General features: G+C 35.5%; 1 protein-coding gene across 12 annotated transcripts in view; it reads right to left on the bottom strand.

Moving 5' to 3' along the window:
* The window catches only part of LOC147846669 (uncharacterized), a 188,318-nt gene that overhangs the window by 49,807 nt on the left and 115,630 nt on the right, over positions 1 to 22,881 (bottom strand). For 3 of the 12 annotated variants that reach the window (XR_015476141.1, XR_015476139.1, XR_015476142.1), the window contains exons 1-3: positions 3,945 to 4,064; positions 3,423 to 3,500; positions 3,316 to 3,343 (exon numbers count right to left, since the gene is read on the bottom strand). The exons of 2 other annotated variants lie outside the window; for them this stretch is intronic. Coding sequence is in view for 2 of the 10 variants with exons in the window: in XM_087236659.1 (XP_087092785.1) it covers positions 1,869 to 1,966; positions 3,316 to 3,340; positions 3,423 to 3,500; positions 3,945 to 3,980 (237 nt within the window). In the remaining 8 variants the exon portion in view is untranslated. Of the gene's footprint in view, positions 1 to 132; positions 295 to 1,086; positions 1,967 to 2,577; positions 3,344 to 3,422; positions 3,501 to 3,944; positions 4,065 to 6,017; positions 6,119 to 7,077; positions 7,564 to 22,881 lie in introns of those variants that run through there. 7 more of the 12 variants (XR_015476135.1, XR_015476133.1, XM_087236660.1 and 4 more) reach the window with 6 other exon arrangements.

Here is a 22,881-nt window from a genome sequence, read left to right as displayed (position 1 = left end):
AATAAATAAATAAATAAATAAATAAATAAATAAATGAGTAAATAAATAAATAAATAAATCCCTTTAAGGTAATGCAGGAAAGACCTTCATTCTGATTATATTGCACTTATCAATGCAAGTGCATTAAATCACCTGAACGTCCTTAGCCGAGCTCTAGTTCTCCACAGACCCGAGAAAGGTCAGTCAGAATCAATTAGATGCCATGCTAACATGCCTGTCTCTTCCTCAGGGCTTCATTCAGACTCTATCAGGGTCTCCCTCCAGGCTCAGAGACAGCCAGAGATAGTAATGAGCCTTTGTTAGAGGAAAAGAGACAGACAATAGCTTATTTGAGAGGATAAATAGTGGAGATAATGGACAATGTCAACACATTCTTGCAATCAAAAGCAACTTGATGGCGGAACACAAGTACTGGAGACACAATTGTAAATACAGTCAAGCCTGAAATTTTCATAACCCTGGCAAATTCTGACTTACTGTAGTTAATTTTATTTTTTATCAGTTTTGTACATCACACTCTTACAAAAAAAAAGGGCATCATGACCATGTGCTTTTACCACTATTTCACACTGCTTTTTTGGGAGGGGGGTTATTTTTGTTTACCCTGGTTTACCATCCGTCTCTGGACTCAAACCCGAGCAAACTTATCTCACCTGAATAGCCAACCATACAAAAGCAAGCGGTCAGCAGTATAGCTTGTCTCAGCAGCATTATACCACCCTGTCACATTGATTTTATAGACCTTTTTCTTCAATGCTGCATAACGACCAGCGTCTTCCGGAAGGATGCTTAGAACTTCCTTTTACAGCATTTACAACTGGTAAATCTTGGTCATGGTTGTGATTTTTAATGCCATTTTGAGTGGCTTACGGAGTGTTTTTGCGATTCACAACTTTGATTTTGCAATATGTGTGTTAAAGCTAGGGATGTCCCAATCAGGTTTTTTTTTGCCCTCGAGTGTGAGTCATTTGATTTTGAGTATATACAGATATCGAAACCAGATCCAATACTTCTATAATAAATAAAAGGAATAAAGAAGAGCGAAGAAACATATCCAGTATGTTCCTTATTTTATTTATTATTTTTGAGGTCCCTTACCAGGTTTGTTGTGTTAAATATAGTCTTTTTTCCATCTCTTGCAATCCCAAGTTTACATATCTCACAGTTTGCTGTGGCAATGTTGCCATAATCTACTTTATAATACCTCCAGACCGCAGACATACTCGTGCTTTCCGCTTCAAGCTGCTTTCATGTTCTACTTTGCCGGCATTTAACCAATAGCATCTCTGCAACAAAGTGATGTCATGGCACACGCGTTGCTATTTCTGTGTGAAGTTAAGATCGGGGGCATCATGTACAAAGACTTCCGTTGAATTCATACTAAAACATTGCGTATGAACAAAGCTGTAAATGTGCGTACACAGTAAAAAATACTCTCCAATGGAGAAGCGCTATAAAAATAAATATGAATTCAATTCAATTCAATTCAGCTTTATTTGTATAGCGCTTTTACAATGTAGATTGTGTCGAAGCAGCTTCACATAAATGGTCATAGTAACTGAATCAGGATAGTTCAGTTTTTAGTGTTTAAGTTCAGTTCAGTTTAGCTCAGTTCAGTGTGGTTTAAAATCATTACTGAGAGTCCAAACACTGAAGAGCAAATTCATCGATGCATGGCTCTGCCGATACTGAACCATGCAAGCCAGTGGCGACAGCGGAGAGGGAAAAAAAAACTTCACCGCTAAGAGAGTGAAGAAAAAAAACTTGAGAGAAACCAGACTCAGTTCGCCACGACCATTTTAATTTCTCCGCTGGCCAAAAGTCTTGTGCAGAGCTGCAGTCTCAGCGGTGGAGGCTGGAAGCTGGCCTCACCGAAGACTCGTCTGTCGCTGGAGCGTCACTGGAATAAGTCTCATGCTCTCCACTCCCCCATGACCACCAGCGGAGCAGCAGCTCAGGATATGGCCTGGTCCCGGATATGAAGACCATATGGAGATATAGAATTGTGTGTATGCAAGGCAAGGCTTACAGGTTAATTAAGGTAACTAGGCAGGTTAGGGTAATTACAGTAGGCAAGTTATTGTATAATGATGGTTTGTTCTGTAGACTATCGAGAAAAAATATAGCTTAAAGGGGCTAATAATTTTGTCCCTAAAATGGTGTTCAAAAAATTTAAAACTGCTTTTATTCTAGCTGAAATAAAACAAATACGACTTTTTCCAGAAGAAAAAAATATTATCAGACATACTGTGAAAATTCCCTTACTCTGTTAAACACCATTTAGAAAATATTTTAAAAAGAAGAAAAAAAATGTGAAGGGGGCTAATAATTCTGACTTCAACTGTGTATATATATAGATCACTTTAAATTTAAATTAGATTTAAAAGCATCCAATAAAGGAGAAATCCTGATGTTCAGAGGGAGACTGTTCCAGCGCCTTGGGGCCGCAACACAGAAAGCTTGATCACCTTTTGATTTGAAGCGAGACCGAGGGACAGACAAAAGAAACTGTTCATGGGATCTAAACGGTCTACAAGCTGTATAAGGCCTAATAAGTTCAATGACATAGGCCGGGGCAGAATTGTGCAATGCTTTATAAGTGAAAAGAAGAACTTTAAAATCAACTCTGAATTATATAAGAAGCCAGTGCAATGAGGCAAGGACAGGGGAGATATGACATCTTTTCTTAGTTACTGTTATTAATCTGGCGGCTGCATTTTGGACCAACTGTAACCGAGAGAATGTTGACTAAACGTGCAGCCTGACGTATGCCAGGGCACATAAATGCTGTAGCCCTGAGCAAGAATCCCCAAATGAGCCTGCGTTGCCAATTTCACAGGCCCAGGAAAGGTTTTGTCTGCACCAGCTGAGAAAACGACTTGCAAACAGCAAAACAGTGTCATCTCTGAGACAGTGTGGATTTCAGAAAGTCTGTTTATCTTGCATAAGCCGTGGGTTATATCTTCCTAATGTGTAATTTGAACCAGTGTAAAACTCACATCCTGAACTACAGCCCTGCTGCACTTTTCCAGATCTGCAGCTCGTCCTGTTGTGCTCCGCTGGCCTGCGCTTGCCCTATGAGCAACAGCTTTCTAAATCCAGCAGCATTGCTTGTTATTGTGGTGGCACACAGCAAAGCGTAAAATACTCCTTTACAACTGTGACAGAAGGCTTTTGTAACATAATGCTCTCCGAGGAAAGGCTTAAAAAGAGAAATCAATTACACGGCCCTACACGAGTAAAGAAACAGCTGTCTCGAATCCTCTTCCCTAAAAATTTCTCTGGCTGAACGTTCCATTGAAAAGATTGTCTCACCTCTTGCCTTCGCTCCTCCACATTTCTGCTGGGCGAAAGAATGAAAGAGCTTTCAAAAGACACCATCACTTCTCAAAGCAAAGTAATTCAAAGCCACTGGTACTTACACAGATCGGTGGAGAGCGCACGGTGCGTGGATGCAAGCCATGGAAACGGGAAGCAATCTTAGTGGTAAACTTTATTTGCTACGAGAACAGAAAGCAGATCAAGAGGGTGAAATATTGCCCTCTGGCTATGAGCCTGCTGTGTGTGTGAATGTGTGTGTGTGTGTGTGTGTGTGTGTGTGTGTGTGTGTGTGTGTGTGTGTGTGTGTGTGTGTGTTAGCATTCACAATTCACTCTCTTCAAACATATTGTCACAGCTAACTGCAATACTTAGATTGATAAAGAAAGACAAAGAAAAAAAAGAAAGAAATAAAGACTGAACAAAGAAAGAAAGGAATGAATGAAGGAAGGAAGAATGAGTCTGATTCTGAAGGAATCAGTCTGAGTATGAAGGAAGAATCTGGATTTAAGAGCCATGCAGTGGGAAAAACACTTATTTTGGAAATGTAGATGCGCATATTTTGGTCGTTGGTTCTGACGCGTTTGTTGCTTGAACGGTTCAACAAAAAAGTGAAATGTCCATACCTTTGCAAATAAAGTTAGATATTCCAATCCATTCATTGTCCATTTTGACAAAATTAAAAAGTAAACATCAAAACAAATATAAACCCGTTCTCACAGCCATGCCGGTCAAAAAGTTAGTTTGACCTTCTTCTATACCCCTCAGCTCGTCGTTAGGAGAGCATAAATACGATATACACCCTCTAGTGGTGCAAAAGAAAATTGCAACCCATAAATGGCTCTAACAGGAAATATTAACCTTTATTTGTGCTACTAAACCAGATTTCACTTGATAAAATAAGGTATTGTCAGTGGAGACATTTATTTTAGGTTTTAAAGGTCCTGTGAAGATTGGGATTTTTTAGATATTAGTTTTAGTTCTGTTAGCTTTATGAATACAGTATCTATTAGCAGTGTTAGGTAGTAGCAAGTTTAACTATATTTCTCAGTAGCGTGGCGGTAGCATTGCTATTTTCTAAATCAAATATCGTTTCTGTAGCGAAGCTATTATTTCAAGCAAGTAGCGGAGTAGAATCCACACAAGCTACATTTACTGATCGCGGATCAAGTGACGGCACTGACATTCACGGAGCTGTTAGGCTGGTGTCTAGCCGATGAAAGTAAAGCCATATGATGGCGAGAATGATGATTTCTTCTTCTTCCTGTTTCATGGTGGTCGACAACCAACTTTTTGGTGCGTTACTGCCACCTCTCGCTTTGATCTGTGATGTCACCAAACAATCATTGGGCTGACACAAGAAACTTGCTTGATTAAAAGATGACTGAGAGAAGTTATATATATATATATATATTTGGTTGAAGTCAGAATTATTAGCCCCCTGAATTATTTTACCCCGTTTATTTTTTCCCCCATTTCTGTTTAACGAAGAGAAGACTTTTTCAACACATTTCTAAACATAATAGTTTTAATAACTCATTTCTAATAACTGATTTATTTTATCTTTGCCATGATGACAGTCAATAATATTTAACTAGATATTTCAAGACACTTTTATACAGCTTAAAGTGACATTTAAAGGCTTAACTAGGTTAATTAGGTTAACTAGGCAGGCTAGGGTAATTAGGCGTCTATCGAATAAATAAAAATAGCTTAAAGTGGCTGATAATTTTGACCTTAAAATGGATTTTTTTTTAAATTAAAAACTGCTTTCATTCAAGCCGAAATAAAACAAATAAGACTTTCACCAGAAGAAAAAAAATATTATAAGACATACTGTGAAAATTTCCTTGCTCTGTTAATTTGCTCTGTTAACATAATTTGGAAAATCTATACTTCAACTGTATATACATAGTATATACAACTGTATGTACATTATCAATTGTTTATTTATTGCTGGAGATTAAAACTGAATTTAGAAATAGTTTTGAAACAAATCTTTGAGCTTAACAAACTAAACTAAATATGTAGGTGAATGGATGTCCGCTGGAGTGAGTTTCCACCATGTCCTTATCCATGAAAGTAAAGAAATAAAGAGTAAAAGTCAAGTAAAGAGACAGTAAAGAGGCTGAATGAAGGAGGCTCATTCTTTATCCTCGCACTGCAGATGCTCTGTTTAACTGTTTTCTCGATAGTAAACATTCAGTTTTTTCACTTACAAAGTCCGCCATGTAAATAGCATATGCGTCATGGCGTGACGCAACTGACTCTTAAATGGAATGTGAGATGAGACTCTGATTGGTTTAATCTATGTTATGCTTAAAACATACTCATAACTCATTAAGAGAATAAGCACAACCCTGTTAGACCATTCGTTGCGGTGCAGAGCATATGTTTGCATTCTTAAAATAGCAGATTGGGAAATGCACTTAATGCTTTGGCGCCATGCGCTTTAGACTTTGCACCTAGATCATTTTGTAACCATAGGTTTAAATTTGAATTCCTTTGATGGCTGAAGTGTATTGAACACTCTTTATTTATTTTAATAATCACTGTATTATATTACTATGAACAGTTCTTAAACAAATAGCTCAAACAGTATATTTTGGAGAAGAAGAGCTAGATGTGAAGAGGAAACACACAGGCTCTGGGGGTTTACTCTGGGTTGAGAGCAGTTCAATTATGGCAGGGTGTCAAACCTGGCACAGTTGACTCTCCATATGCAGGATGTGGCAGCCGCGGGTGTGAGGCTGGCACAGATAATCTGCCACCGACGCCACTCATGCCCATTTCAAGACACCTGTCAACAGAGATCAGGATTAACACACAGATCCATTTTGGATTGATCTCAAGGGGCCTGACCTTTACTGCTGACAGAGCGCATGTGATTTAAAAAAATCTGTATATGAAATAAATGTTGTTTTGTTCAATGTTCAATAGCTTGCTGCTCAGTGTGCAATGAAAATATGAATGGTACAGTAAGATGCTTGTTTTTTTTTTTTTCTTTCATGTAACAGCTTCACTGTAATATGAGGACATCAATGAATTTAATCTCCAAAACTGAATTAATTTAATAAATATTTCACAGTTTCATTCCATTAAAGCATCATCAAATGCATATGCAAAACCCTCAAAGGTTTTCAGTACAACTTAAAATATATGTTTGATTTAACTTGAAGATATGATTTGATTTACTTAAAAAAGGGTGAAAATAGAAAAGAAAAAAGTATGCCACATTTTCCAAAGTAAATTATACCATCTGTATTTAGCTTTTCACTTGTACGGTGGCTCTGAACTGTCAAAACACCTTTCAAAACCCCTTTTCAGACATTACATATTTGTATATTTGTATATATATATATATATATATATATATATATATATATATATATATATATATATATATATTTATATATATATATACTTATATATATATATAAATCCATAAACTTTATAAAATTACTGTTGTTATTATTGATAACTTGAAAAAAAATCATGACAGTGACTCCACAATGCAATTAAAAAACAATAAAAGTTCATTAAAAACTTTTTTTTTTGTGGGAAATGGTACACAATTTTATTTTAACGGCAAACTTGTGATGGGGAAAATAAATATATGTAGGCTACAGTACAGGTTATTATTGCAAACTGTCAGTGTGTACCAACTGGGGACACTCCAAACTAGAATTGAAGAAACACAGACATAAACTTGGCATCATTGGCCAAATGGAAACAAACTAGCAACTCAGCAATACTCACCAGCAAAACAACATTCCAGAAACTCCAATGCAACTCTGCATCGATGCCCTTGAAACCACCAGAAACACCATGCAGCTCAGTCTGGGATTGGAAAATGAGTTTGCAAAAAAACTGCAAGTTTTTTTTTGTTGTTTTTTTTTTAAATTAACACAAGAATTGTGTTACAACAGTGACACAGGTACAAAAGACAGCAGCAATCCGGCAGATTCCTGAGTGTTTTCAGGTGTGTGTGTGTGTCTCTGGTGTGATGCCCTTTAAAGACAGACCTCTCTCTCACACAGAGGTGATGAAACTCAAAAGCACTGAAGGGAATACAATATGTCCTGTAAAGTTGGCGGTTACGCTGTGCTCCCTCTGTTTACAGTTAACCATTCTGTCAGAACGACCTTTGAAGAATCTGAATGCGTTGAGACTGTCAATGCGACTTTATTCTTCCCAAAGAAATTCCAATTCCTCCATATATCGCTTGTAGATTCAATAGCACACACACATTCAACATTCAGTTGGCGTTTCTTTGTGTAGTTTGCATGTTCTCCCTGCGTTCGCGTGGGTTTCCTCCAGGTGCTCTGGTTTCCCCTACAGTCCAAAGACATGCGGTACAGGTGAATTGGGTAGGCTAAACTGTCCGTAGTGTATGAGTGTGAGTAAGTGTGTGTGGATGTTTCCCAGAGATGGGTTGCAGCTGGATAAAACGTGCTGGAAAAGTTGGCGGTTCATTCCGCTGTGGCGACCCCGGATTAATAAAGGGAAAAGAAAATAAATGAATAAAAAAAGATAACACATTATAAAATGCTTAACCGCATAACACATTAAAAAATGTCATAACAACATGGGAAAACATACTGAAAAAATATTTTTAAAAAATATTTTGATAAATCGTTGCAAAAGCGGATCGTTAGGACTAAAACTTTTTTGACATGGAAACAATATGTTTCATCGCATACTGCTGTGCTGACACAGTGTTGTGAAAGTGACCATTTAAAATTCCATGATATTTGCTATGAGTCATTGCAAACATGCAAGCAAATCTCAGAGTTCCAGCATGAAAATTGACTTACAAGCCAGTTTTACAGAAACCCAGTTAAAAACTTAAGGGGATTTGTTTCTTTAGGAGGGAATGCTTACAGAGTTAGACATTGAAAACCCATACTTCAGGCTAAAGGGTTAAGAAAAACAGCAAACCTATATATTAAAAACTATAAAGTATTACAGTCATCTCTGACCTGTGCAACACAAATCAGATCAATATCAAGAAACAATCCCCGGCGAACACAAAAGTCAAATATAGAGGCACAGGTGAGATTACTGAACGTGGGTCATGCCGTTTATGAGAAATTAGCAGAACACAAGGGTTAAATGTCCTAATATGTTTTCTTTGTCTGGTAATTACACTGATTAATGAGAGATCCTGGAGTCGAAAAAGAGAGAACGGGGAGGGCAGAGGAAAGTGTGCCTACCATCTGCATGAGCGTCCCTGCCAAAGAGCTAATCAGGCTATTCATTACATCTCTACCTGACACTGCCAACTGCACCCTGATCTATCCACTGCCGCCAAGCCAACTCAAAGAGAATTTACACATTATCTAAATCCTTCACACCTCATTTTATCACTCTGTAAGACTGCAATGCACCAGATAACGATAGCGCCGGTATATTAGATCAACACAAAGCGAACTGCAACATAATTAACACCACGACAGAGAGCTAAAACAGCGGTTGTATTCTGGTTCTACTTTAGGATGCTCATTGCTAAGTTATTTAGTAAATCAGAAGTCATTTCAAACATTATGCATGCTAATCTTTGATTATGAAATTTCCACCGCAAACGGCACGCTCCAGAGCAGAAACATTTCATCTTGGCATGATAATTAGCTGCAATGTGAGGTTTGATTCTCTTAATGGTGCTATTCAGTGTGCCCCAAATTGCATACTTGAAATTGAATCTCCTTGATCTCTAAAATATATTTATTGTAGTCAAGATAAAAATGACATTCACATGAAGTAAAAATATTGTTGACTATATAGACCTTTATTTATTTATTTTATGATTTTTTTTTAAATTTGATCCAGTGTAGATTTTTATTTTTTTTATTTAGGATTTATATTTTTTACCCAACCTCAGCTCATTCTGAAAACGTAGTCCCGCGAACGTTTCTGAAAACCGCAATTTACGTAGCTGGAGGTACGTATGGCTGCATTTCATTTTTTTAAGCAAACGCTACAGGGCGGTGTGACGCCGTTCCTCTTTGCGCTTGCCGGCAGACAGCTCACCTCCGTGTGGAGGGCTTTCCCGCCGCAACCAGTTTGTCTGGTTAGCTTGTCGTGTACGTCGGCGGAGTGGAGACCTGGAGGGAAGTTGACCGCGATGACGGTGACAAGAGCGGTTCCAGAAATCAGGTAAGACAAAAACAGAATCCAAAAAATAAAGTGAACGAGTTCATAACAGGGCGAGAATGTGGTCAAATCCAAAAACACGGTCAAAATCAGACAAGGGCTTTTCTTTTTCTGGGTGGCTTTTGTAAATTGTTGCTTAGGTTTAGGGAAGCAAGCGAGTGGGCGGGCGGGTGGGTCAATCGATAAAACCGGTTGGGTTTAAGGAAGGAGGAGGGTGGGTCAGCCGGTTGGCCGCTCAATCAATCAGTCAGTCAGTCAGTCGGACAGACGGTCACTCGTCAGTGGCCTCCGGCGGTTTTAGGCGAGAACAGCGTGGGTGTGAATGGCACTCGAGATGCGAAAAAGTGGACACAGCGGCCTCTCGCGAATTTGCGTAAACAAAAACTGCACAAATTCGTACCTCCCAGGACGTATTTCGCGGTCTCCAGAAACGTCCGCAGGACTACGTTTACAGAATGAGCCTGGGTTGTACCCCCAACAACAAAGTATAGTTTTGCTTTTGAACAACCTAAACAATTTAAGTAATTTCTTACAGCTAAATGTATAATGTTCCCTCAAATTATAGTCTTGACTTGGTTGAAATTGAAAAAAAAATATTTAATATTAATCAAAATATTTATTCTGACCTAGGGGGGAAAAATTACCTAAAGGTAAAACATGTTTTTATAAACCACAAATGAATTGAATTATTTTGGTTCAACTTAAAAATATTTTTTTTACTAAATAAAACATCAGAATTATTAGCCCCACTTTATTTATTTTTTTCGTTTTTTTTTTTTTATATCCCCTACATGATGTTTAATAGAGCAAGAAAATTTTCATAGTATGTCCAATAATATTTTTTCTTCTGGAGAAAGTCTTATTTGTTGTATTTCGGCAAGAATAAAAGCAGTTTTTATTATTATTTTTTATGAACCATTTTAGGGACAAAATTATTAGCCCCTTTAAGATATTTTTTTGATAGTCTACAGAACAAACCATCAATACGCAATAACTTGCATAATTACCCTAACCTGCCTAGTGCATTTTACAGTATGTGACTGCAGATCAGTGTTTAGTCATTAAATAATAGTAATAATAATAGCAAATACCGTTTTAAAAGAACCTATGCTTGGGACTTGTGGAGCTGCACATCGATGTATTTGCTCTTCAGTGTTTGGACTTTCAGCAGTGAAAATTAAACCACACTGAACTGAACTACACTTAAACTCTGAAAACTAGACTGACAAAGTTTTAATTTACTAGAACTTTAAGCTGCTTTGACACAATCTACATTGTAAAAGCGCTATGGAAATCAACATAAATTGAATTGAAAAATAGTAATGCTTTGGAGTGATTTTGTTCAGCTGAAACTGATAGAAATATGAAAATGCGCTTTCCATACCTGAAGTGAGATTGACAGAAAAGTTTTAGAGAAATGAGCTTCAAGTTTTGAAGCTGTGAATCATAATGAACTTATCAAAAGATCTGGAATATGCACTGAGAAAGCAAATACAGGTTTGATTAATTCTTGTATGCCTGGTGCAGGTATTAATAAGTGGTTTAATTGTGGTTATTTGATCTAATTTATTTAAGCAAACTGCAATAATTATACACTTTAAATTTCAAATGTATTTTTTCCTGTTCAAATTTGGGTGTTTTTTCATAGCTGGTTTAAGCCTATCCTAGATTAGAAAATAAGACACCTGAACTGATGGCAACAGCAAGTCACTGTTTGATGATGTGATTCACTGAATCATGCATTCAAGCAATTCATTAAAAATTGCTGATTCATTTAGAATGAACAAATGAGTGGTCATTTCTTTTTGTCAGGCCAAACATTATTCATATCCCTGCCACTATATATATATATATATATATATATATATATATATATATATATATATATATATATATATATATATATATATATATATACGCACGAACACACACAAACGAACACACACAAACACACACACACGCACACACACACACACACACACACACACACAGACACACAGACACACACACACGCACGCACACACACACGCACACACACACGCACACACACACACACACACACACACACACACACACACACACACACACACACACACACACAAACACACACACAAACACACACATACACACACACAGTTACAGTCAGAATTATTAGCCCCCCTTTGAATTTATTTATTTATTATTTTTAAATATTTCTTAAAAGATGTTTAACAGGGCAAAGAAATTTTCACAGCATGTCTGATAATGTTTTTTATTCTGGAAAAAAGTCTTATTTGTTTTATTTTGGCAAGAAATAAAGCAGTTTTTAATTTTTTATGAACCATTTAAAGGACAAAATTATAAGCCCCTTTAAGCTATTTTATTTTTTCAATAGTCTACAGAACAAACCATTATTATACAATAACTTGCCTAATTACCCTAACCTGCCTAGTTAACCTAATTAACCTAGTTAAGCCTTTAAATGTCACTTTAAGTTGTAGAATTGTCTTGAAAAATATCTAGTCAAATATTATGTACTGTCATCATGGCAAAGATAAAATAAATCAGTTCTTAGAGATGAGTTATTAAAACTATTATGATTAGAAATGTATATATATATATATATATATATATATATATATATATATATATATATATATATATATATATATATGTTCACAACAGAGAAGAAGAGAAACACACTAATATACAGAAGTTCCTAGTGTCATTCACACATTTAACACCATTAAAATTAAAGTAATGCAATAAACATTATTTAGAAAACATAAAACTTAAATGTACATAATTCAAGTAAAAATTAAATAAATAAACATAGTAATATCAACAACAACAACAACAACAACAAAAATATATAAATTTAAGTGTTCATTTTCAACAGAATTCTGGGAACATATAGTTTTTACTTTGTGTGAATGTCATTTTTTGTTGACATTACTTGAACACAATAAATATTTTTGATTTTTAATTTTTAAATTATACTTTGAGAATAAATATACTATTAGCAATAATAATGATGATGATGATAATAATAATAATAATAATAATAATAATAATAATAATAATAATAATAATAATAATTTTAGTTTTAACAAACTGACAAAATTTGGTTCAAGTATAATTTCTGATCAGTGTACTCTCAAAATCATTCTGCGAAAACCAGTATTTTATTATTAAATTATCTGCAGAAATTTCAGTACAAGTCTGCAGATTCTGTTTGACTGTTGTCACAAGTCTAAAAAATTTAAGGCTATGTATTTTTGTGGCTGACTGAAAATGTTATTCAGCTTCTACAAACTTGCCTGAAAAGCAGACAAGAGACAAACTGAAGAGATTAGCAGCGTATTTTATATTACTCATGGGCCTGTCTGAGTGCTTCAGGTGTCAGTGGAAAGAGTTTGAGCTTCACTGAGGGAACTTGAGCGTGGCTAGTCATTACTCAGGCTAATCAGTCACAAAGGGTAGCGATAGCTTTGTGCTAATTAAAACAGGATTGTGTGTGCTGGTGGTTTTTCTCTGAGGACAGAGTTAATGAACCAAGGACCACAGTTTTAGACCATCACTGTAACTCTGTAGAAAGCAGCAGTCCTCATTTTGGAGCAAGAGAAATTCCTAATTACCTCATGAGACACATCAACTCTCCACAGGACAACATGCTAAAGCCTATCTCTGGGTCAATATAAGTTAAGCTCAATTTACAGAACCTGTTGACTACCACAGAAAATGGTACTTTAAAATGAAAAGGGGTTTGTAAAGAATATATTACGCCATATTTTGTTAAAAAAAAAAATTGAATTAAACAAACATGTTTTATGCAAAGGCCAAACAATACAATATATCTGTACTGTACACTGTAAAAGTGCAGAGTTCCACACAATTCCTTTATGTTGTTTTTACAATTTTACATGGATTGAACATAGAACAATTAAGTTGTCCAAAAAAATAATAAATAAACTGAAGAATTGTATTGCTTCAACTCTTTTGAAAAAAGTAGTTTAAACAAGCAGCAATGGTAATTTGTTTGAGGGTAGCTTTACCAAAATAAATAAATGAATAAAATAACCAGACCACATTTTTATTTAGAGCAGTTGTTTACAGGTAAAGTCTAGTTATGCATTGTCAATATATAGTATGTAGTAGAGGTCTGCATTCTCGTGGCTGTACCACGGGACCCGACCAGATTTCTGCAGCATGGGAAAAAATTTCCAAACAAAGCGCGGGAGCAGTCGGTAACTGTTTTAATTTTGGACGGGAGCGGGCAGTCTAATAATATCACTCCCGTGATGTGAATGAGAGGTGTGTGTGTGTGTGTGTGAATGATAGACAGAGTGTGATGACTATGTGTGTGTGTCACTTTATACAAAAAAATATTATAAATAAATAAAAGAATTATTGTTAATATACAATTAGTATTCTAAATAAATAACATAAATTTATTCATTAAATTTAGGTTAAATAAGGGACTAAGCCGAAAAGAAAAGTAATGAATGAATGAAATGTTATAGACAATTCTATTGCATGTTAACAACCGTGACTCGCACCAGGAGAAGAGCAGCGCGTCAGGGTCTAACACAGGGGTCAATCTCGCTCCTGGAGGTCCGGTGCCCTGCAGGGTTTAGCTCCAACTTGCCTCAACACACCTGCCTGGGGGTTTCAAGTATACCTAGTAAGACCTTGATTAGCTTGTTCAGGTGTGTTTGATTAGGGGTGCAGCTAAAATCTGCAGGACAACAGCCCTCCAGAAACAAGTTTGGTGATCCCTACTCTAGCAGGAGCAGCGAGTGAGGCGTGTTGGTATGGTTTTGTGCGCACACGGAGATTCATCAGTTTGGTTTTTGATTAATCTACATTGCTTTCAGCAGCGTTGGTTTAGTTGCACATAGAGAATAACGTCTTTATTCTGGAATTTCCACTCTTAATAAACACACTTTACATATGAAGTAAATCATATCTCAAATCATTTACTGGGGCACTGGATATGTTTACTGAGGCACATGCCCCAGTAAATTGGGTATAGCGACGCCCCTAAACAGTACGTTGGACGGAAGAAGGTTCTCCAAATGTGGCTCAGTGGATTCAGAGACTTAAACAGGTCTATATAATGGAAAAAATGACTGCATGTTTACAAATGAAGAAATATTTTTTCTGAAGAGGTGGAAAATTATTACGACAAATATATATATATATATATATATATATATATATATATATATATATATATATATATATATATATTTAGAAGTTATTTCACCACTGTAATTTTAGGTAACTATAATGTAACATAATGTAACATGATGTACAAATGTATCTCCTGAAAAGTAATTGTGTTGGCAGTGCATTTTATTTATTTTTATTATTTTATTTTAATTATGATTCTTATTATTATTACTTTCATATATATTATTATGTATTATTTTATATTATTATGTAACTTACATTACTTGCATTACCCTCAACTCTGGCTATGAGATTAGTAAAGACAACAAAAAACAAAAATAAAACACAATTTAAGCTTAAAGCAGAATCGATTGATTTTCCCTGACATTTATAACCCTCTGTTTAGCAATACATCTACAATACATTAATAAACAGTTGCGATGTGGTGACTAATTAAGATCTTATGTACTTGTGTATCAGTTTTAGCAGAGAATGAACGGATCAGTACTTCAGAGAAACCCATGGAAGCAAAACAATAGTCTATTAATGATCCTCAGATGTTCCTGGAGACACATCTCAAATTTAACAAACATCCTCAAGATTCCACGAAACTCACCAAGCTCATTTGGTATTCTAGCCGCGGCGCCTCATTGCCTGAGGAAGTCATCCATTAGAGGAGAATGGGAGAGTTGTAAAGGGTTTCCTCGCAAATCACTTTCTTTTCCTCTTTTCATCGCGTCTGCTCTCTCTCCACGCAACACTTCATTATTCTTTGGGCCATTTTGTTAATGTTTCATCCTCTTACTTTCTTTTTTTCCCCTTCTGACTCCCTTTAAATTAACAAGTATCTTTGAACTTTTGAACAAAAGAGTAGAATTACTGTAAAGTAGAATCTCTCTCTCTTTTTTTTTTTTTTTTTTTTTTTTTGCAAGTGTACTGTAGATACAAACAAGTGTCCTAAATCTCTATTACATAACCTAGTCAGCTGGCTTGCTGTCTAGATTGGAGAAAAACTGCTTGCTGAAAAAGAGGTCTGAATATGTTTTAAACGAGTGTTTCTCAACTACTAACACTTCCTGTTTTGGCTGTCTCCTTCGTTTCTCACACCCATAAAAAGTTTTCAGTCTCTGCTAATGAGCTGATGATCAGAATCAGGTGTGTTTGATTAAGGAGACATGGAAAATGTGCAGAGCCGGTGGTCCTCCAGAAACGTGGTTGAGAACCAGTTCTAAACTGAGCCTGAACCATGCAGGCCTTTATACCAGAGATTTAAAAAAAAAAAAAAATTAACTTATAAAATCTGTTTGTAGCACAGGAGCTTGTGAACTCATGACCTATGTGCATCATTTGATATCTGAAATGAAATTTATTAAAATGAAAGAGTTATGGATGAATAAATGCATGTGGGTGTCTAGCAATGTCTAGAAATAACCATTATTTCTGTGTTAACAACATGACAGAATTCCAAGCAACCGTGCATACATCCATTCATTTTTTTTCAGCTTAGTCCCTTATTTATCAGAGGTCGCCACAGCGGAATGAACCGCCAACTATTTCAGCATATGTTTTACGCAGTGAATTCTTCCAGCCACAATCCAGTACTGGGAAACACCCATAAACTCATTCATACACACTACAGCCATTCTAGCTTAGTGTATATATATATATATATATATATATATATATATATATATATATATATATATATATATATATATATATATATATATATATGTGGTCACAGCCAGGCCAGGTTCTTCCTATTCACAATCACACCAATCCCCGTCACCCGAGTTCTGATTAGCCATTAGCGATAGGCCAATCGTTGCCATTTTATCCTGCTTTATTTAAACTCTGCTGTTATTTTGGGATTTCCGCCTGGATTTTGCCTACCCAAATTTAAAAGATTCTTAAGTCCCCATGCAGAGTTGTAAATGCAAAATGTAGGTGTCATTTTAAAGAAAACCCTTTGAATTTTCATAAAACACTATTGAAAGTGTTTAAAATAACTGTATATGCTGTCTTCGTTATAATAAACCTCATAAAAAAAGAGGTATTTTTTGTATTTTTTTTTATTAACTCAAATTTGAAAGTGTACCTTTTAGGTTGTGTGTGGTCTAGGGTGCTGTAATTAATTTTGGTGGTTCCTGCAAATGTCTGTAATCATAGGAAAAAAGAAAAAGGTTTCTGCCATAATCTATGCAAAAGTTATTGTATTCCAACTGATGAGAGGTGCTAAACAAGCCACAGGGACCAATCATTGTTTTCATATTTCACTATTCTTTTGTTTGATCAAACATAATTCACTGTGTTTTGACCACGTCAGACATATAAAAGCATTACTTATGCACATCACCTCAAAAACAGAGTAGAAATGGCCCTGAAGCGCACAGCATAAGGTAAGAGATGACAGCTGTCTGTGCTATCTGGGGCTGCTTAGTGATCATAAATGTATTGTTTTCACTTCTGCGCTATAAAAACACCCTAATTCATTCGACAACTGTTTGACATGTGAATATAATCAAGTAAAAAAAATGCTAGAACCATATGAGCACCGGCAAGAGCTTTCATTTGAGCTATAACTTGTACGCGTGTCATATATGAACCATATGAAAAATATGAAAATGAACCAATGTAAAATACCTAGCTTGGGTATCCAAAATACTGTGTACTTAAATGTAAATAACTTTTTTTTTTTTTTTAAAGTGATGCATATGTGCATAAAATGTAGAAACCACTTAAGGGGATCTGGTGCAATGCTAGCCATTGAAGTCGATGACGTCAGCGCAGTTTACCTCTCTAGCATATGACTTTTGGTGTACTAATTTTTTGGACCATTATCATAAGTTATGTAGTAAGATTATCTCCCTTATTGCTTCAGTATTGACTAATGTAAATGCGCAAATATAACATTGTATAGCTTCATATCAAAAAAATTAATTTAGATTTTTATTTATTTTAAAATATGAACACACAGTATATTTAGGACACTTTATGCTCTATCTACACACAAACGTTGATCATAGTCATTTCACCGCTATCACACACACACACACACACACACACACACACACACACACACACACACACACACACACACACACACACACACACACACACACACACACACACACACACACACACACACACACACACTTGACATTCCAGTTTAAAAGTTCAACCAGTAATGTGGAAAGAACAACATAACCCATTTAATACACCTCTCTTCAACAACAGCAGCCTAAATCCACATCACACGATGAAAAAAAGCCAGACGGCAATTACTGCGCTTAATACTTTTTACCCCCTCAGGGATGAAAGAACTCACTTGAAACCACATCAAGAAATATGCATACCTAAAGGCCTAACCCTTTATAAAAAGAGAAAGAAATCCTTTAGATATCTCAGGGGATGTAAAGACTTAATGAGATCATTCTGAACAAAATGTGAAAAACATTAGCACCGAGTATCGAAAAGCTCTAAAGGTGCCTGCTATCCATTTCACAGAGCTGGTCTTGACCTGAGGTACACTGGACGGACAGTACCAAACTCCAGACTCGGGTCAAGTCTGGGACTCAATGCTAAGGAACAGTAGGGGAAATACTTGAAAGCACGGAATCTCCCTCAGGTAAAACCGCTACTGAGTCAGCGCTACAGTCTGCAGATTTTTCTTGTATAATTATTCAATTACGCCAGAAGTGAGCGAGATTTTTTAAACTGAGTTTCAGCGCTTCGATTAATTATCTCTGGATTGTGCTAGCAGACGGAAAGGTCAGTTTGAAGCACATCTCTTGCGAAAACGAAACTTGTAGTGTATAGTAAAGTTCTGAAATCAAAATGAGATGCACAAATGTTATTGCTACAGCTTGATGGATTAAATATTGTGTAGAAGCAGTGCATTTCTATAATGCCAAAGCATGTTTATGGCTTGATAAACGCACCTATTACCTGAAATTAGAGATTTGTTGATTATTGTTGCTAGTACGGTATATCTCAAAAGTGGAGCTTCAAAATACTACCAGGGTGTTTTTTAAACAGTATAATCATCAACACATTGTATGCAGAGATAATGCTACTTAAAATGTTCATCTGATCCTTTATGCCTTGCAAAAACATTACAAGAGTCTTTTTTTTTTTTTTTACTGTGCTGTGTGGTAGATGCTGCAGACCAGAGAATTTAAATCATTTCTTACGTTCATCAACACAGATTTTCGGTTTTTAATCAGTCATTTAATTTTTTTAAAATATGATTTCAACAACAATAACAACAAAAAATTGAATCTATAAATTGATTAATAGAGGTGATTGTAAAAATACAAAAGAAATGTGTCAAAATTGATTTTGTTTAAAGAATTGTTTCTGGTGTGTATTTTTAATAAAACAAATCAAAATTAAATTAAATTAAATTAAATTAAATTAAATTAAATTAAATTAAATTAAAAATAAAATTAAAAATAAAATCAAAATCAAAATCAAAATCATATCAAATCAAATTCAAAAAAACAAATCAAAATCAAATTAAATTCAAATTCAAATCCAATCCAATCAAATCCAATCCAAATCAAATAAAAAACAAATCAAAATCAAAAGCAAATTAAATCAAATCGAATCAAATCAAATCAAATCAAATCAAATCAAATCAAAATCAAAACAAATCAAAACAAGTAAATTAAAATCAAATCCAATTAAAATCAGATCAGATCAGATCAAATCAAAAACAAAACAAAACAAAACAAAACAAAACAAAACAAAACAAAATCAAATCCAATTCAAATCAGTTCGAATCAAAAACAAAACAAAATCAAATCCAATTCAAAGCAAATCAAATCAAATGTTAGAGACCAGAAACCATTGACTTCCATAGTAGAAAGAAAACAAATACTATGAAAGTCATGGTTACAGATTTTCAGCATTTTGCAAAATATCTATATCTTTTGTGTCCAACAGAAGAAGGAAACAACCATTTTTGTGAACTATCCCTTTAGGTTTCTGAAAGATTACAGCAGTTTGCATGATAAAAAAAAAACACACTTATTTATGAAGCATAGCCAGAAGGCCTGCATGTAATACATGTAACCATGAGAAATGTGATGTAATCGCTTCCTAATCTTACTAATAACTTGAAGCCTTCAGTAAAAGAGTATTTGTCAAAGCTGAGTGGGTTACAGCGAACTAACCCGCATCTACCCAGATTGAACATTCACACATCTAATATTCTAAAAATATGACAGCAGTCCTTGTATTTATTCACTAGGACTCGACATTCCATCTGTCTGTTTTTCGAAACACTGATTCTGTCACTGAGCTTATGCTCGTCTCCATCTGCTTGTATTTTCAGCGAGCACATCCTCTTCGTCTCCGTGTCCAAAGGTTATGGCAATAATAGCAAAATAACGATTCTGAAAAAAAGAAGCATGACCGCTGGGATAAGCTGAGATGCTCAAGGGTGAACTTGACCTTCAGGCTCAACGTTCTGGTCATAAAGGAGTGTTGGTTGTTTTAAATGGAAACAGTCCTTCGCAATACACTACAATCTTCATGCACACGTATAGAGGGTTTGCACTTGATGTCAAGATTTGGTCAGTTGTATTCATGTGTGGCCATACTGGCGATGTACTCAGATGTAAACAACAGCATGGATTGGACTGTTTATGTACTACTGGGAACATTTTTCTGCCTATTTGTGCTGTTGAAACGAGAAAGCTGCTAAATCATATAGAAACGAATTAAATATAATCATCAACACATTGTATGCAGAGATAATGCTACTTAAAATGTTCATCTGATCCTTTATGCCTTGCAAAAACATTACAAGAGTCTTTTTTTTTTTTTTTTTTACTGTGCTGTGTGGTAGATGCTGCAGACCAGAGAATTTAAATCATTTCTTACGTTCATCAACACAGATTTTCGGTTTTTAATCAGTCATTTAATTTTTTTTTAAATATGATTTCAACAAAAAAAAAAAATTATAAATTGATTAATAGAGGTGATTGTAAAAATACAAAAGAAGCATGACCGCTGGGATAAGCTGAGATGCTCAAGGGTAAACTTGACCTTCAGGCTCAACGTTCTGGTCATAAAGGAGTGTTGGTTGTTTTTAAATGGAGACAGTCCTTCGCAATACACTACAATCTTCATGCACACGTATAGAGGGTTTGCACTTGATGTCAAGATTTGGTCAGTTGTATTCATGTGTGGCCATACTGGCGATGTACTCAGATGTAAACAACAGCATGTATTGGACTGTTTATGTACTACTGGGAACATTTTTCTGCCTATTTGTGCTGTTGAAACGAGAAAGCTGCTAAATCATATAGAAACGAATTAAATAAGCTGAAAAAGGTGCAAAATTTGGACAAACTACGGGGCCAATCACACAGAAAGTGCTTTTACGTTCCTATAACGCGAGGCGCACCACACTGCCTTTTTAGTGACAAGAAAAAAAGCAGCGGGGTGTGCTTTATGTCACTAGACAACGACTATCAGCTGAATATTGTGCGCGAGTGTTGCTGTTGATATTGTTATAATTGTAATATTTAATAATATTGTGATATTCAAGATTTGTAAAGTTACTTGAAACAGTGACCACTAGCCTCTCTTCCATCTTTAAAAGTCTCCGAAGACAACACAAACACTGCCTCTGCTTTCATTTAATTGCAGACTGAAAAAGACGCGACTGATGTAGCATGCTTTTTCTGCTCAGAGTTAATTTATTTTTACTCATCTGTGAGCGCACAGGGCGCAACTGCAAAAATGCAAGGCATAGCACGCGGTTAAAATGGGAGGTGTGCACACTGCTGCCAACTATTTTCAATGAAAAGGAGCTAAGCTCTGTTCAAAAAGTTGCTAATGTGGCTGGATTACGTCACACGTTAATTTGCATATTAATGACATCATCACGTTCTACCATTTCTGTTTGTTTAACAGCCTATGGTCAACAAAGGGTATTTATATTTGCACTACCCTTTATGTAAGCATATCCTTTTAACTAAATTTACTGCTGTTTGAATACAGTATATTATTATAGATGTGTAGTGAATTTGCACCAGACGTAATAAACTCAGACAACTTCTGAAACTCTCACTTAAAATATCTGTGATTGTGAACAAGAAAAGAATAAACGGTCATATTAAATTGATAAAATAAAGGAGAAGCAGATCGGTTTGACTGTACAAGGGAAAATTACTTCACACTGCCGGTGCTAAATCATTTGCCGTCGGTACGCAGAAGGGGTGATCTGCTGTCAGGCTGCAGGTGGGAGAGGCTGCTGTACGAGGACTGGGCCGCCTGTCAGTGCTCTGAGGTGGGGGAGGGGTCAGCGGCATCACCTGTAGCTCGTTGAGAAGAGTAGGGACGGTACAGTACAGACAAATGACAGTCTATAAAATCTCTAGTAACACACAAAGTCGCTAGATTTGTCGCTAGTCGCTTTTTTGAAAAGTCGCTAAATCTAGCAACAAAGTCGCTAATTTGGCAACACTGGGTGTGCAGGGCACATAAGCTGAACTCAAAACGCTCCTGGAGGTTAGTAAACCATTCAAAAGATGTGCCTCCCAACACAAAAACACAAGTTCAGTGTGATGAGCAACAAATGTTTTTTGTTGTCAAAATCCTGATTTTGCTTATAATTTATTCATCATTCATTAATTTTTCTTCGGCTTAGTGCTTTAGTTATGTAGATAATCGGGAGAAAATGGTGATCTTTATTTTTTTTTGCAAATAAATAAATAAATAAATTATTCTCATTTTAGCCATCATCGTGCAGCCCTATACCAGAGGTCATAAGGAGAATGACCTGAATAGTTTACTTTAAAAAATATATATATTTAATACTAAGTTTTTGCTTTGTTTTTAGTCCAAATTTCTACAGATTTTTTATATAAAGAAGCATTTCCTAGACAAAATTACTAACCCTCCTGTAAAGTTTTAATCCTTTTTTACATTTCTCAAGTGCTGTTTAACATAAAGAAACATTTTTTCAACATAATAGTTTTAATAACTAATTCCTTATAACATTTTTTTTTTGTCATGATAACTGTTTTAACAGTTATTTTCTTAGTATCCAGCTTAAAGTGGAATTTCAGGGTTTAATAGATTATAGCTAGACACATTTGTCTAATTAGGCAAGTTTCATCCAATAAAGGGGTAATAATATGTATATATATATAGAAGACTTTCTCCAGAAGAAAAAAACATTATAGGAAATACTGTGAAAATTCCCTTGCTCAGTTAAAAAAAAAAAAAAAAAAAAGTTAC

The sequence above is a fragment of the Danio rerio genome, chromosome 1 (assembly GCF_052040795.2).
Source record: "Danio rerio strain M-AB ecotype USA chromosome 1, GRCz13ab, whole genome shotgun sequence".
In the NCBI taxonomy this organism is placed as follows: Eukaryota; Metazoa; Chordata; class Actinopteri; order Cypriniformes; family Danionidae; genus Danio; species Danio rerio.
The sequence above is the reverse complement of the archived record's forward strand: the minus strand, read 5'-3'. Positions and strand labels throughout refer to the sequence as shown.